The sequence below is a fragment of the Populus euphratica genome, unplaced genomic scaffold (genome assembly GCF_000495115.2).
Source record: "Populus euphratica unplaced genomic scaffold, PopEup_1.0 scaffold58.1, whole genome shotgun sequence".
NCBI lineage: Eukaryota > Viridiplantae > Streptophyta > Magnoliopsida > Malpighiales > Salicaceae > Populus > Populus euphratica.
The window spans coordinates 1,846,208-1,861,272 of NW_011499864.1; the positions used below are offsets into that span (position 1 = coordinate 1,846,208).

Genomic DNA, 15,065 nt, shown 5'->3' on the forward strand with positions numbered 1-15,065 from the left:
CCCCAAGAGATTTTTCATTTTTTTTGAAAAATAAAAGTGCTACCTAAAGTTTTTTTTTTCAAGCTTTGTTCAATTTAGTTTTTTATAATAAATTTTTGCTTTTAAATTAAATATAAACATCAAGCTTTTTTATATTTTATTTCAATTATTTTTGAAACTCGAGCCAACCCAAGTTTCCTAGATCACTGGTCAATCTATTAAGTCAAATATTTAAAGCATTAAATAATAAAATTTTATTTTGATTTTTTTTAGAATTTAATCCTTATTTAATTTTTATTGTTATTGTTGACTGATTTTTATTTATAAATTTACTGATTTAAAAAATTTTAATTTTACTCTTCAATTTAATAGTTAAAAATATTTAAAATTTCAGCTTTCAATGTTTTAATTTTAAAATTTTATTCTTAGATTGGTTTGGTGGCATTTATTTTGAACTTTTTTATTCATTAATTTTATCTTTTATCATTAAATTATTATTTGCAATTCTCTGTTACCTTTTCTTTTAAATACACTGCATTGTTTTTTTACACTTCCAAAAAAATACGTTGGCCATAGCAATTAGCCCATTGCAGAGAACGGGCAAACTATCTAGTTTAGGTGAAGCAAAAATGAGCACATTGACCGCACACTCAACGTTTTTATTCTTAGCTCTTTTATTAAATTTTACCCAGGTTTGGTGGTATTTATTTTTAACTTTTTTTAATTCAATAATATATATATATATATATATATATATATATATTATCTTTCAACATTATAATTCTTGAGGATTGATTATTATTTTCAATTCTCTTTCTGTTATTATTTTTTTAAAATATACTCACGTTTAAGCATTTATTTTTTTACACAAAAAAAATCAACCCAGCCCACAGGAAAGAACGGGCAATCTATCAAAATTTTGGTAAAGCAGAATTAGAATATTGATCGCACACGATCTAGGGTCTACCGCGGCCAGAAATATAGATTGCAAGTTCATAAAACAGGTATATACCCCGGTTAGTACTCGGTGGGCACACCACTACCGAGGAATCTGATCATGCTATACATCTAGATGAGTACACGGCCACAGATAGCAAATGGATCCGGCTGAGATTCAGGCGCCACCAAAGCATTTTCGGAAGCAGGAAAAACTTGATGGTGCTGGTGACGGCTCGGGCTCGGGCTTTTTTGGAGGGAGATGCTTAAAGAATGCTTTTACTGCTCCAGTGGCACCATCCTCATTCTCCATGGCCTTAGCGAGATCCACGGCCCGCTCCTTGACCTAAAATGTTAAAAGTTCGTCAGGTAAATTCTCGGCCCAGAATTTGTTGCAAATAATACAAATATATTGATAGTGATCATCATTTCGTAGCTCCTGGAATCAAAGTGGAGGCAAAGTTCCAACATTTTTTTGAGAGGCTTACTGTTTGCTTTTCACCTGAAAATAACTATAAATGTTTTTAAACCCATTGGTTCCTCTCCAAATAAATGCACATCGAATCTTTTGCTCCTTGGTGCCAGCACCCACATACTGTAGCATGCGGCCAAAACTAGAGAGATGAAAGATCACTGCTGGTTTATGGTTTTAGAAATCTATAATAATGAACTACTGAGTTTTAATTCCACGTTAGAGGATCTAAACAGAATATAGAGTCCTGCTGACTGCTAGGAGATAAGCCCAAGTTCGAACCCTCTTAATGTCCTTCATATAGGACGTCGTGCCAGAAAGGAAAAGGAGCAGACTGCATGTGGATTGTAGATTTTGACATTATTTTCTTTGTTATCCTCAGCTAATATATATCGAGTGATTTGACATTAACTTGGGATCTAGCGTGAAGTTTATTGCATCAACCAACTTGAGTGATTTGACATTACCTTCGGATCTAGCATGAAGTTTATTGCACCAACTAGCTTGGTACAGGAGAACTCGTCAACAGGTATGGGTGGAGGACCTACTCCTCTCGCATGCACCCGCTCGCCCCAGAAAGGTTGGTCGCCAAAGAAAGGCACGATGGTTGTAGGGCACTACATCACAGAAGAAGGATGAAGAAAAAAGATTGACAGGACATCACACAGAAATATATGGTAAAAACAAGCTGCAGCTTATTACCGCAGCTTTAAGACCAGCAGCTGTTGTTCCAGCACCTCCATGATGAACCTGACAGTAAAGTGCAAACTAATAACAATGGGACACCAAGTTCGAAAAGAAAATACAAAAATTTAAGAACAAATAATATACTCAATCAACATCATCATCAATTACTCAAACTTTTCCACTTCCAAATCTTTCATGTTTCATGGATTTTGATGAAGTGACAGTTGTTTCTCAAGCATTATATCCAACTGACAAAGCTATAGAATTAAGCCTTACCACTGCCTTGCATTGCAAGAATAGCCAATCGTGAGGGCAGTTATCCAGTAAGTATATATAGTCCTTCGGTTCTGCCACTAAAGAGGAACCAAAATAAGCTAAATAGATGGCATGCAAGACCCTGAAGATGCATATACTGTGCACAGAATACAACAGGAAAAGGAAACAGCAAGAATTTTTAGTGAACACATAAAAGTTTAAAGGGGGAACCAAAAACTTACAGTTACCCAGGCCGCCCCAGCCTTTATTAATGATGCCCCTCTGCCCAGTTTGTTCCACCGCTTCAACAATTGTTTGGGTCATTTTTTCTGGTTCTTCCACAGGCTGACATGAGTACAGAGAATGTGAGGAGAAAGAAATCATCTAAAAAGATTGAGAGAATTGAGAGAATAATCGTGGGGGCAGGGGGTTGGTTTCAACTAGTGAAATCCTTTTATATACAGTCAACCTTCTTGGTATCAATTCAAGACTCAATTATTGGCACTGCCTTCGATGTAGACCGAATACACATACAATTTACATTTCAAGCCACATACTAGTCCAAACATAATGGAGACCCACATACGGAAAAATTATTGCACATATGGTCATTCAATTAAAAACCCTCGGAGGAAACAACACATTTCAAGTCCTATAACAACAATATGTACTACTTATATCGCATGAGACGCCCAACAGATTACATCGAATGGGATTATCTGACCAGGAAAAGGTTTCTCCATTGGTGATCTTTATTGAACTGCAGTTGCTTAAACTTGCATTATTCACTTCAAACAAACCAAATAAAAATGAAAAAGTATAGTCTTAGCCAGCAAACAAATAGGTACTCTTTCGTGTTCAAGAATCTCTATCATACCCCCGACAAAACAGCATAAAAGGAATATATTACAACCATGTTCAAGATTCCATGATGCACACGTCTGAACATACATTTACAAGGCTACCAAATCAATTACAGACCTTAGATTTCCTTTAAATAACCAAACAAAAAAATCAAAGAAAGAAAGAGGAAATGAACTCACAAGGCTACCAAATCCAATATAAATAGGTTTCTGACCAGCCTCAAGCCATTTCAAAAGTGATTCCGGAGGTTCATAATTTGATGCTAGATCAAGAAAGCAGAAGCCGACCACATCAATTTTAGGCCCCCAATCTGCACACCAAGCAAAAAAAAAAAAAAAACACAAACTAGGATTAGCATCCTTCCAATAAAAGTCATGCCTGCTCGAGTACCAGGTCGTTTCATATAGCATAGTAAAACTACACTTTCTTTACCGAAAAAGGGATGAGAGATAAGCAGAGAATTTGTACATAATATGAATAAACCATCTGTAAACATCATGAATCATGGCTGATAATAGTTTGTTTGTGGTCACTTAGCGAATATTAACAAACTAGCTCAAACTTGACCACAAACTCATTCAGTAAAGGAACCAAGCTAGGATAAGACTAAGCTCTACTGATTTCTATAAGCAAGGAGGATCAGAAACGAACTATATGGTCCATATCAGGCTCATTTTACAGATCGCTGTTTGAACTTTGATTTATCTTATTTATATCCATTGCACCCCTTTGAGTCAAAACCAGAACAGGGACAAACTCAACACTGCAGAAGGAACCATCCTCGAAACATTCTATGATTTGTTATATTAGGTAGCTGCATATGCAAGTCTTCTATTTTAGAGTTCAGGACTCCTGACTATTTAATAAGCCTGTACGAGTTTGAGTTTAGCTATTAAATTATAGATTATTTCAAATAGAATGAACTTGGGTCGGCTCTTGGAAACTCAAGTGGAGATTGGTTCGAGCTCAAACTTGATAAAAAGTTTACCAAACCAAGTGCGAGCTGTGCCCAAAGCTTGACTCAGTTCACAACCTTACCAAGAAAAAAGGGTACCTTAAAGCTTGGATAATAGAACAAGTTTTTTTTTCCAAAAATTTATAAAAGGCAAAGCATGTAGTGATGAAAAAAAAGATCATTACAAGAAATATGTTCAAGCTTATCAAGACACTGGAAGCTCAAAGCATAGTGAAGAAAGTAGAAGCTAGCTAGCCATAAGCACTCTAGTTCAATTACCTAAGGGGATAGAATTTACTGCAACAAACAAAACAATTTAAGGTTCCAGTGCTGCCAATTAATCATCCTTTTGTCTAGAACAATAACCCTGATTGTGTAATATTAGAAAGACATACAAGTGGACATGGTAGAAAACAGTTTATGGTCTACTAAAGGGATAAGAGAAGAGAGAAACTCAAGCCACAAGCCTTAATTCAACGGGATAAAGGAGAGGAAGACTCCTAGTAGAAGTTGGTTTGAGTTTTTACCGCTGTTTAGTTCCAGCAGAGCTGTATCAGAATTGTAGGGTTGCTGAAATTTCAATAGGAGTCTAATATATAGGAATTCATGTCCTATTAGGATTAGGAGTCACTCAAGCATTATAAATATGCTTGTAGTATTTTGATTTCTAGTAGAGAAATTTTTTATTGAATAAATGGCAGCTTTTTCTAATATGGCTTTCAGTCCAGGAGTGAGTCCACTATAAGATTTTTAGGGAGAAATGTTTTTATTGAATAAATTTAATGTGAGGGTAGAAGTTTTTTTTTTTTTTCCCTCAATTTCTTTACTATCTATTCTGTTTTTCAATTCCTAAAAGTCCTAAAACTTCATATTCTACAAAACTAAACTAAACAGTCAGCTACAAACATTTTCCTAGAGTTGCCCTGCATCAGGACAACCACCCAATATGAAGAGGATAACATTATGAATGATAGCTGTAATTACTTAGTATTGCACAAGAACAGCACAAGCCAGTAAGCTATAATATAAGATTTTGACATTCTCACAGTATGCAGCACCTTTTGGTTTAGGGACAAGGTGAGGACTCCATAAGTATCCATGTGGGACATCAGAGTCAGATCCCTGTGAACCACTGAGATACGTGACAGGTCGTAGCTTCAACTTTTTTTTCCTAAGATCATTTATCATGTCCCGTATTCCAAGCCAAATCAACGAATCAACTATTTGATATGAAAGCTACAGAAATTCAACATGGACAGAGTAAGTCAGAATAACCAAGATATTCTAAAGAAATCAAAGCTACAACAAGAACCAAAAGGGAAAAAATTCAATGGCTCACTCGATATCCAGCCGGTTGCTTGACACGGGACAAGGGATGTGGAAATTCACTAGTTGGCCTGGCAAGAGATGATAAAAAAATTGCTTAAAACAGTTAAAGATTTACCCATCAAATGATGTATAGAAGTAAACACTGATAGAAACAGGGAGAAAAAGAAAATCTGATGAACAGTTACAATGAAGCTACATTCAACTCAGCAAGATTCCATTACCCAGGGGAGACTTACGTCCACGGCATGGTGAAAAATATATGAAGCGGAACTTTTAGTGCCTCTGCCACATGAGTATGCCCTAAAGAAACATTTCAAGGGTAAGTTGCATGATATCAAACACGAAAATATAAAGACAGGTTGAAAATCTCCATGTAAGAAACAGCCAGGTATGTTCGCATACTAAAGAAAAACAACATGGGCAAATACTTGAGAAAACTGAGAGGGGGGATGCACATCCAAGGAATTTACAAATAATTACTACAGGAGGAACAAGAGCAAGAGGTTTGCAGATTGTCTTTCCCATAAAACAAAAATGAGCAAACCGAGAGAAATATAAGTCATTTACAAATATATATATAAAAAAGCTTCCTTTCCTCAAACCCACTTCAAAAGAAAAGGGAGAACAATGCCAAATGAGGGAGCTATCAATATCTTGATCTTCGCATTAGGAAAGGACTTCTCAAAAAAAAAAAAAAAAGGAAATGAAAGCAATTTTAGACATTCAAGTTAAATGCCAGATATGAAACCGAAAATCACTACCAAAGAACAACTTCTTTAAAATCATTAAAAAGAACTCAAAATTATCATAGAAGCAACATTTCAAACATCTCCAAGGAAGACGACCAGTGTTCTGTAGAAAAATCTATTAGGTGAGAAAGTCATTTGTGGTGTTGCAGAGAATTATCCAGGAAGAAGTACAATAAAGCTACAAAACATCACCCTCCAAGTAGTGTTTGTAGCGGGATAGGTACTTCAAAGTTGAGAAAATTTGGATTTAAAGTTAATGAAAGTCTGGGAAACTAGGATTGAAAGGAATAAGTTTCCTTGGGCACTTGCAGGCTACAAATTAGACTGGCAACAACATAGTTTGGCGTTTAAGAACTCTTGAATGGTTTAATTTGATGGTAAAAGCTAGGGAGTTATGTTAGTTTTTACAGTTTAAGAATGGAGAAAATTTGAGGTTGAATAAACAAAGGAAGGAAAATGGAGTAATTTATCCTGAGGTACAGCGACAGCAGCATTTGGAAATCATGATCCCATTTGATGGAAGAAAAAGTACAACTAGGGTTTTATGTTGAACGGTTGATTATTGTAAGGAAAAATTGCGGACATGCTGGAAACTCAGCAGATAATTAAGAAAAAGGGTAATGCAAGAACGTTACAGCAGATTACAACTGAAGCACAAAACATATGGCAGATTCAAAGTAAGTAGTCTTACCATATGCTGGTGGATTGGCAATGATGGCATCTGCCTTAAAAGGGATGCCTGAATCAATATCAGGTTCCCTGCAGGCAGGTAGCAATGAGTATATAATATCTTTTATTTGATTTCGTTGAACGGATATCTCAGAAGGCCCTGATGGCAAGAAGCCTTTATTTTTTACCATGTCTGCTCATTAAAGCCAAAAAAAAAAACAATGAAAGTTATTGAAGGAGCTTATAATCTGAATTTGAACAAGTCCAATAAAGCATAAACTCTAGTAGATCAGACTCGCATGTCAACAAAGTTATTTTTCAGACAATTACAGTCTCAAATATATTTTAAGAAATTCTTAACAGGGACTTGTGCTCAAAGCAACTTACTGGGGCTAGAAAGCTGTCTACTTAAAACAAAAAAAAAAAGATATTTCAGATAAATCCCCAAGATTCTCCGGTCAAACTCTTGCAACAAAAAAATTGTCTGCACTCTTTCATAATATATACAGAAATGAATTAAAAAACAAAAGCATGCATTATCTGTTGTCAGTGATACTGGGTTCTACTATTGTTTTAGTATAACTTAACCTTTTTTGTCCATGCTGATTAATTCACAAGTAGAACTCTATAACTTCGGCAAAAGATTACACAAATTTTGATTTGTTATAGTGAATCAGCAATGCATATTTGCCCCAAAAGTACCATTGACAGGCTGCAACGTGATTAATACAAACCATGTTGCAAGAATTCTATCAATGACATAAGAAATACGGAACCATTTCAAAAGACTAAAACATAAAGATTAGAGAGAGACAGAGAGAGGACCAATAAATTTTAAAAGAAAGTGGCATTTCTTGATACATACAACCAGCAAGAACTTTAGGATCTCCACCCAAAGGAAAAAACTCCAACCCAGCTGTCTCGACAAATTCTTTGAAATTTGAATGAGTTGCTAGTCTAACACGATGGCCATAATCCTGCGCAAAAAGTGCTTGTTAATGAACCAATATTTGCAAACAAAAACTCCTAAAAAAAATATTCTGCAACAATTCAGCCTTGTATATACAAACTCTTTCATTGTAAATAATCATGGTGTTAACAAAGAAAATGTAACTTAAGATTTTCTTGTTTACATAACAAAACAAGAAGCAAGCTTTTTCTACAACTAATACTTAGGAAAGCACACATCGAGGCACTATAAATAAGACAATTAGAAAGGTAAGCCAAAAATGATGAGGGTGACAAACTGCAGCAACAATGGTCAACGGTGAAATTGTACCATCCTTCATATTTTATTCAAAGCTTCTGCCGAACAAATAGAAAACATCTTACACATGATTATATTTGAAGATCAAACATTCAAACACATGTTCATGGATAGAGCTCATAATGAAAAGCTGAAAATAGAAAATAAGCATCACAACTAACCTGTAGACGTTTACCAATTGCAATAAACGGTTGCACATCTCCTCGTGTGCCAACAATAAGCATTACTATTTGCAGTGGTGGTATATATTGAGGGCCCGTTGCATCAAGAGGCTCATCATCAACTACTATATTATATATATCATCAGATCCAACACCAGGAGCTTGGGGTTCTACATCCCCTGGAACCTCAAATTCTACCGTTCCATCATGTTTGACACTAGCTATTCTTTTCAACAATTTACGCTGCATAGTTTTAAAAAATCAAATAAAAACGCTAAGCAAAGTTCCATCATCTTCAACAACTTAAACACCGCAGTTTTAGGAAATAAAAACCTAAACCAACAAGGAAAAACAAATCACTCTTCAAAAATTTAAGTTATAAGGAAGAAATTTAACTAAAATTAGGAAAATGAAGAGTGCCAGTTAAAGTTCGAATCCGGTGCCTCAAAGCGTGCTAAATACACTTGCGATATTTAGAATATTAATCTTAATTAGGAAAATGAAGAGCTCAAGCAGAGATCAATACCTTCTGCCGAACAGGAATCTTGTCATTGAAAATTTGCGCAGCCTCCTCTGGAAGTATATTTTGATGTCTTTGCCCCTTCGTTTTGGTTTTGGATCTTTCTAGCTTGGAGAGCTGACTCGGAATTGGTTCCGTCGTAGTGTCGCCCCCTCTGATTCCTAACAAAGAAATCTATAAGCTCATAAAACCAACAGCTTTTTTCACACCATGCACAACAATGTTAACGGAATCAGAAACGAACACGGTTAAAACAAACCGATTTAAACTCGGATTACCGTTACTAACTGAAGCAACACCAGCTGCCTCTCTGCACTCCGATTCATCACCAACGCCGATTTCGCTTTCGATTCTCACAGGCGAAAAGGAAGAAGAAGACGAGCTCCGTCGCCGTGACTCCGCCATCGCCGCAACAGACTCCAGCGAGCTCTGCTTGTTCTGATCCAGATCTGACGGTAGTTTCTAACGTGAGAGTTCAGTGCGAGAGAGAGTGTTTGGATTCCGAGAAAAAAACACGTTAATAGGGGATTTTTTTTAATTTCCTTTTTCTTCTGAGCGGTGAGGAATCCTCGAATGCTTGAGGAGGGAAGGAGAGAGTGGAGTGGGTGTCGTGTCGAGGAGAGGTTGGGAGTGACACGCGTGCATTTTTACTTGCCGCTTGCTTTTGATCGCTGTCGATTACGATTTTTTCTGTTGGAAAGATGGGATGACGTGGAATGGTATCCGATTCTGTTATTTGTCTTTATTTTTTTTAGATTAATGTGGGTGTCCGGCCAGCTTGTGTGCACTACGACTAATCCCACGGACCCTGAAGTTAACGACCATATAATCCTCCAGTGGCCATCATATGAACAACCAAGGACTCGAACCTGAGACCACAGAGAGAATAAACCCCTTGATCCTAAGTAATAAGTCCTTATTACTTGACCACCACCTAAATGATTGTTATTTGTCTTTACTTGCTTTTGCTTTTGCTGAAGTTTTACGGGAAGTTAGCAAGAAAAAAAAAACTAAAAAATATTTAGGAATCTTGTTTATTTAGCTATTATTTGGTTTTGTGTTTCGAACGGGGTTGGTAAATTAAAAAAAATAATTATTTTTTATAGGATTTTTAATTTTTTGAATGTATTAGTATTAAAAATAATTTTAAAAAATAAAAAGTATTATTTTAATATATTTTTAAGCGAAAATTACTTTTGAAAAACAACCAATATCTCACTCTTAAATATCATTTTAATCAAGTTGTGGAAAAAATTTGAGACTTTTGTGTATAATATTTGTGAGTTAATAAAGAAATATAATCAAAGACCAGTTTCTTTAATTATTAACTTTTTATCTAAAAAAATCACAATTCAAATAATCAATATTTCAGTCTCTAAATATAATTTATATGAACAACATATAATATCTTCAATTATAGTTAATAAAATTAGACCAATCATTAATATAATATTTTATTAAACAATAATGAATTATGCATTTATTCATAATTCTTATAATATATTACTATATCTAATAATCATCACAGTTCATAAAAAGGCTTAGAGTACTTGTGGAGAGATTTCGAGCACCACCATAAATTGTCTAACTCGAATATGGGTTTATAACATTCATGTAGGGGCAAGGAGAGTCAATATCACCCAAACTCATTGACTGACTCAAGGCAATCATGAAAATACTTGCACCACTGCCCTCAACTAGTCCAACTTAAAGATAGATATGTGTAGCTGTCAACACCAATATCACCTTAGCTCACGGACGTTCATAATATCCTTGCGGACTAACCACCATCCCCAACACTCTTATAATAAGCAATCTCATCTTATGCTAATACCACTTCAAGACGATCAACCTCCTCAACATCTCAAAGTTCACCACAACACAAACTGAGCGTAGTGTTGGCCATAATACGTTTCATCTTATCGACGTCTTTATGAATAGTCGTTGTTGCTTTTTGAGCTCCCTGTCCTAAGTAATGAATTTATATACATACATTAAAAAGTAAATAGTACTTATTGTATATAATAACATTAAAAATATTCAATAAATGTTGTATGTAAAACAATATTGCATATCAATTAATTATATCTCAAATATCAAGGGACATGATACATCAAATTGTGTGGATGTCCCAAGAAACGGGATTAGATAAGTGTAATAAAATGACATATAATGGTTAAATATTATCTCATATAGGTATTTACATCACTCATCGAATATCACTTTTAAAAAACATAATTTTCTTTAGCATCCTAAAGATTTAAGTAAGATGTATAAAAATAATTCCCCTTACTTTTACTCTGACAACTAATATTATGCAGCTTGTCACCAGTATCAATATAATGTAGTATGTCTTGAGATAGTACAAGTTGTCGTATTATCCAATCTAGGCAATACTTCTAAGTATGTCGAAGTAGTGCAATGGGACCCCTGCTAGCTAAAGGTTAGATCCATTATGGCGAACATGTGAAGTTTAAAGTACCAAGTCTTTTTTATATAGGACATTTATATAACCTATCAGAACATATAAAAGATGTATATTGGATAATAAGTCAAAACTAAATAATTGACATTTAAATAACAAAAAAATATAATACATTTGTAACTCATACCTAATATGGTTTTCATGCACCCAACTCATCTTGGGAGAACTCATGGACATGAGGGTATTTACCATGAAATGTCTAGCCCCACACCATTTGAGATTATATATATATAACTTGTTGATTAGAATTTATTTTATTTTATTATTACATAGAACCAATGAATGACAACCTCATTACCCTAACTCTTTAGACAACAAATATGAATATGCTCTTAGTCAAGCTATATTAATAAACATTGACTATTTTAAGTTGGTATTTAAAATCCTATAAATTTTAACAATCAAATAATTTTAAATAATCATAACTAGAAAAATAATAGGCACCTTATAATTTGTCTTCTCTTCTTTAGAGATGTTTTACATAATTGCTAGTATAGATATGCAAGCATGACCATTGACTATAATTGAAAATGGCTAGAAGTCCTCAAGTTCTGTCAGAAAAAACATTGGTTTTGCATTACTTACAGTACTCGTGAAAATAAAATCTTTAAACATATGTAATATGATGTTTGATCATACATAACCAACTAGTTCTTTATCACATTTACTAAGGGTTCTTAAAATTTATGTCTGACCATGTTAATTCGATGCAGTTACCTATATAAGCACTAGTTGGAGGCACCACTCCTAATAGAAGATCATATAAAGCATCTCTATCAAATGACCTTCTACGTCCTATCATAAGAGCTCCATATATCATAAGGCTAGTCAATATGGTTACATCCTGCAACGTGGTTATCATTTTACCATTATATAAATGGAAGATATGTGTCCCGTGTCTCCATCACTTAATTAAAGTTGCCATTAATAAATGGTCAAGATATAAGTTACATGGCTGACTAATCTCGTAAAAAAATTTCTTGTTAACAAATGGGTAAATAAGCTTATGTAAGTCTATTAATGTATACAATCAAGATGTTACAAGAACATCATACTGAAAATCAAGCAATTTAGTTATTTAAACAATTAAAATAGTTAAATAGTGAGTGCCCCTTTAAAACATCTGACACGACTAAAAGGTTGATGTCTTCTCCCAAGTGCAGGAGTGTCGAAGTAATAAATAACCCGGCAAGACCAGGGTCGAACCACAGGGAGGTTAATTATACAAATTATAAACAACAATTATAAAAAATAATTATAAACAACAACAATAATAATAGAAGCAATAATAATACTAATAATAATAGTAGTAGTAGTAGTAATAGTAATAATAATAATAATAATAATAATAAAGAAAGAGAAGAAGAAGAAGATGATGATGATGAGAACTTGGAGATCAAATATTAATGTAAGGATTAAGCAATAATAATAACAAATGTCAAGGTTAGAGGTTCCACTAATGGTATATCAAACAAGTATAGTATAAACTCTTATTATTGAATTGGAAACCACACACAAAGGAGGTTCCAATCAGATTATATATTGTTAACATGATTACATTAGTCATCTTATTCAATTAATGCTAATACTTGTAAATCTCGTCAAACATTCATGATTATAACTTATGTTAACAACAAATCAAGTTCCTTTCATAGCTCAGGTGTCGGTTATACCATACATTATGGGCTATGAAAGTGCCAAGCATTTGTTGTACCAAGTGTTATACAACATAAATCAAGATTAATCATTTAACAAGCAAAGTATTAAAGAGTGAACAAGATAACAAATATAAAACATGTTAGTATCAAACATTAAAGTCCATATTAAGTTTACACTATACTTATTCTTACACCATTAGTGTAACCTTTTCACCTTGACATAACTAACTTAGCTAGACATAATGAAAGAAAGCAAAATAGATAAACAAAATAAGAACATAAAAGTTAACTAAGTAAAGGAAAGGAAATGAAAGGCATAAACTTAATATTAATGAAAACAAAGCATAAAAAATACAAAGAGAGAAAGGAAGAGAATGATCTTGATCTGGAAACCAAGATGCCTAAATGCATGGCAAATGCCTCCTTTTATAGGCCAAAATTGAGAACTATTGATTTGATGACTAATTGATAAGTGGGTGGCCAACTTTTGACTTGGTGACAATCCTTATCTTCTCTTGTCTGCCCAAAACGTCATTGATAACGTCAAAACTGGAGCCAGGTGCAAACATGAAAGTTGTAGGCAATTGTCTCAGCTTTCTTGTGTAAAAAATTCAGCTCATTTGGACTTCTAGAACTCCAGATATGGCCAAAATACCGAACAGTGCTCGGGCTGGAAGACAGATTCGGGCTTCTTTGTTGTTTCTACAATTTGGACTTGATAATGGCCTTTTTAGATCTTGGGCTCCATATGAAAGTTGTAGGCCTATGTCTTACCTTTCCATCCATATAAATTTGACCTAAATCTGAGATATATAGCTCTAGATATGACCCAATTACCGAACAGTGTTCCGGTTTGGATTGCACCGACATCTCTTTTCTAAGTTTGGCCATCTCTTTATCCTTGCAATTTAAGTTCTTCAAGTCATCAATCAATCCTTTCATTTATGTGATAGGCCTGCATTAAAAATAGATATTTACCATAAATTATAGGTATCTTATATTATTAGATACATTATTATAAAACATATTTTAGTTAAGGAGTTATTGATATTTCAAGTGCAAAATGATGATATAAAACCATGATAAAAATGCACTTTTAAGTACTAATCAACATCCATCTCATTATATAGATGAGTGGATTTTCTTTTACCCTTATTTGCTCACCATCTAGTTGGGCATCTATTTACATATGGACCGATATATGCAAGTCACAATGACATATTACGCAATGGTTAAAAATAAGGACTATATGCATTTTTATACTACAAGTTAGAGTAGGAATCATCAATAAATTTCACATAATTTATGTTTTAGGAGCAGGAGGTGACATGTATTAATCAATAAGCTCAACTAACTAAGCATCCCTATATTCCTCTTTAACTTTAACTCTATCAATGTGACGGTCATTTTCATCATCAGTTGGTTCAGATTCTCCATGACAATATGGAGCAAATATTATACCTAACTTGATGCGAATCAAGTAATCATGTGGTCACGCAACCCACAATCAAGATTGAGATATGATCTTGAAAAGCTAAAATAGATCTAATATAAGGGTGGCACAATGAAAACTTGCCTGTAAACTTCAATACTATTAGAATAAAGTAGAATGACACCACAAAGCCAATTAATATTCGATAAGTTAGATTCAGTTTGTTCAAGAATTGAAAAATACAAGAATCATTATCACACATTAAAACTGAAAAATTCTGAAGTACTATTCATCAATGGTTACTAAAATTTTGGTTACATGTGTTTAAATAGTTTTTAAAAATTAACCCTAATGGATCTACCCTTGTGGGCTTGATTGACCCTTATATAAAACTGATCCAAAAACCCTAAATTGAAAAGCCATATCGTGATCCAAACAAGCTTTGGATTCTAATTGAAAACAAAGTATTATTTAAGCCCAAATAGGCCTTGGGTTGTAGCTAACAAAAATAAAAATAAAGCTCGTAATATTAAATCCATATTCTACCAAGAGAAAAAGAGAAAGAAATCAAATATAATAGAATTGATTCAAGACTTATTTATAGCCTTCCATGAAACCCATTAATCCTAAAAACAAAAGAAAAAGGT

The 15,065-nt window shown here is 33.9% G+C and overlaps 1 protein-coding gene and 1 long non-coding RNA gene across 4 annotated transcripts; one reads left to right on the plus strand and one right to left on the minus strand.

Moving 5' to 3' along the window:
* The first annotated feature begins 541 nt into the window (after positions 1-541).
* On the plus strand, positions 542-1,072 carry LOC105125817 (uncharacterized). The gene is made up of 2 exons (XR_842295.1): positions 542-612; positions 911-1,072. It is a non-coding gene; the product is annotated as an uncharacterized LOC105125817 (long non-coding RNA).
* On the minus strand, positions 937-9,488 carry LOC105125816 (sterol 3-beta-glucosyltransferase UGT80A2-like). 3 transcript variants are annotated; one of them, XM_011026441.1, is made up of 14 exons: positions 9,122-9,488; positions 8,850-9,004; positions 8,324-8,566; positions 7,788-7,872; positions 6,918-7,088; positions 5,714-5,777; positions 5,488-5,545; positions 5,207-5,384; positions 3,373-3,503; positions 2,572-2,674; positions 2,351-2,427; positions 2,090-2,137; positions 1,855-2,004; positions 937-1,261 (listed from the first exon to the last, which is right to left on the minus strand). In XM_011026441.1, exons 1-14 carry the CDS (start codon positions 9,246-9,248, stop codon positions 1,094-1,096), a joined length of 1,758 nt encoding a protein of 585 aa, XP_011024743.1. In that variant the 5' UTR covers positions 9,249-9,488; the 3' UTR covers positions 937-1,093. The 3 variants fall into 3 exon arrangements, with proteins under 3 accessions (XP_011024743.1, XP_011024742.1, XP_011024745.1); XM_011026440.1 differs by having other exon boundaries at positions 7,761-7,872; XM_011026443.1 differs by having other exon boundaries at positions 7,761-7,872; positions 8,850-9,017.
* Between the last annotated feature and the right edge of the window lie 5,577 nt (positions 9,489-15,065).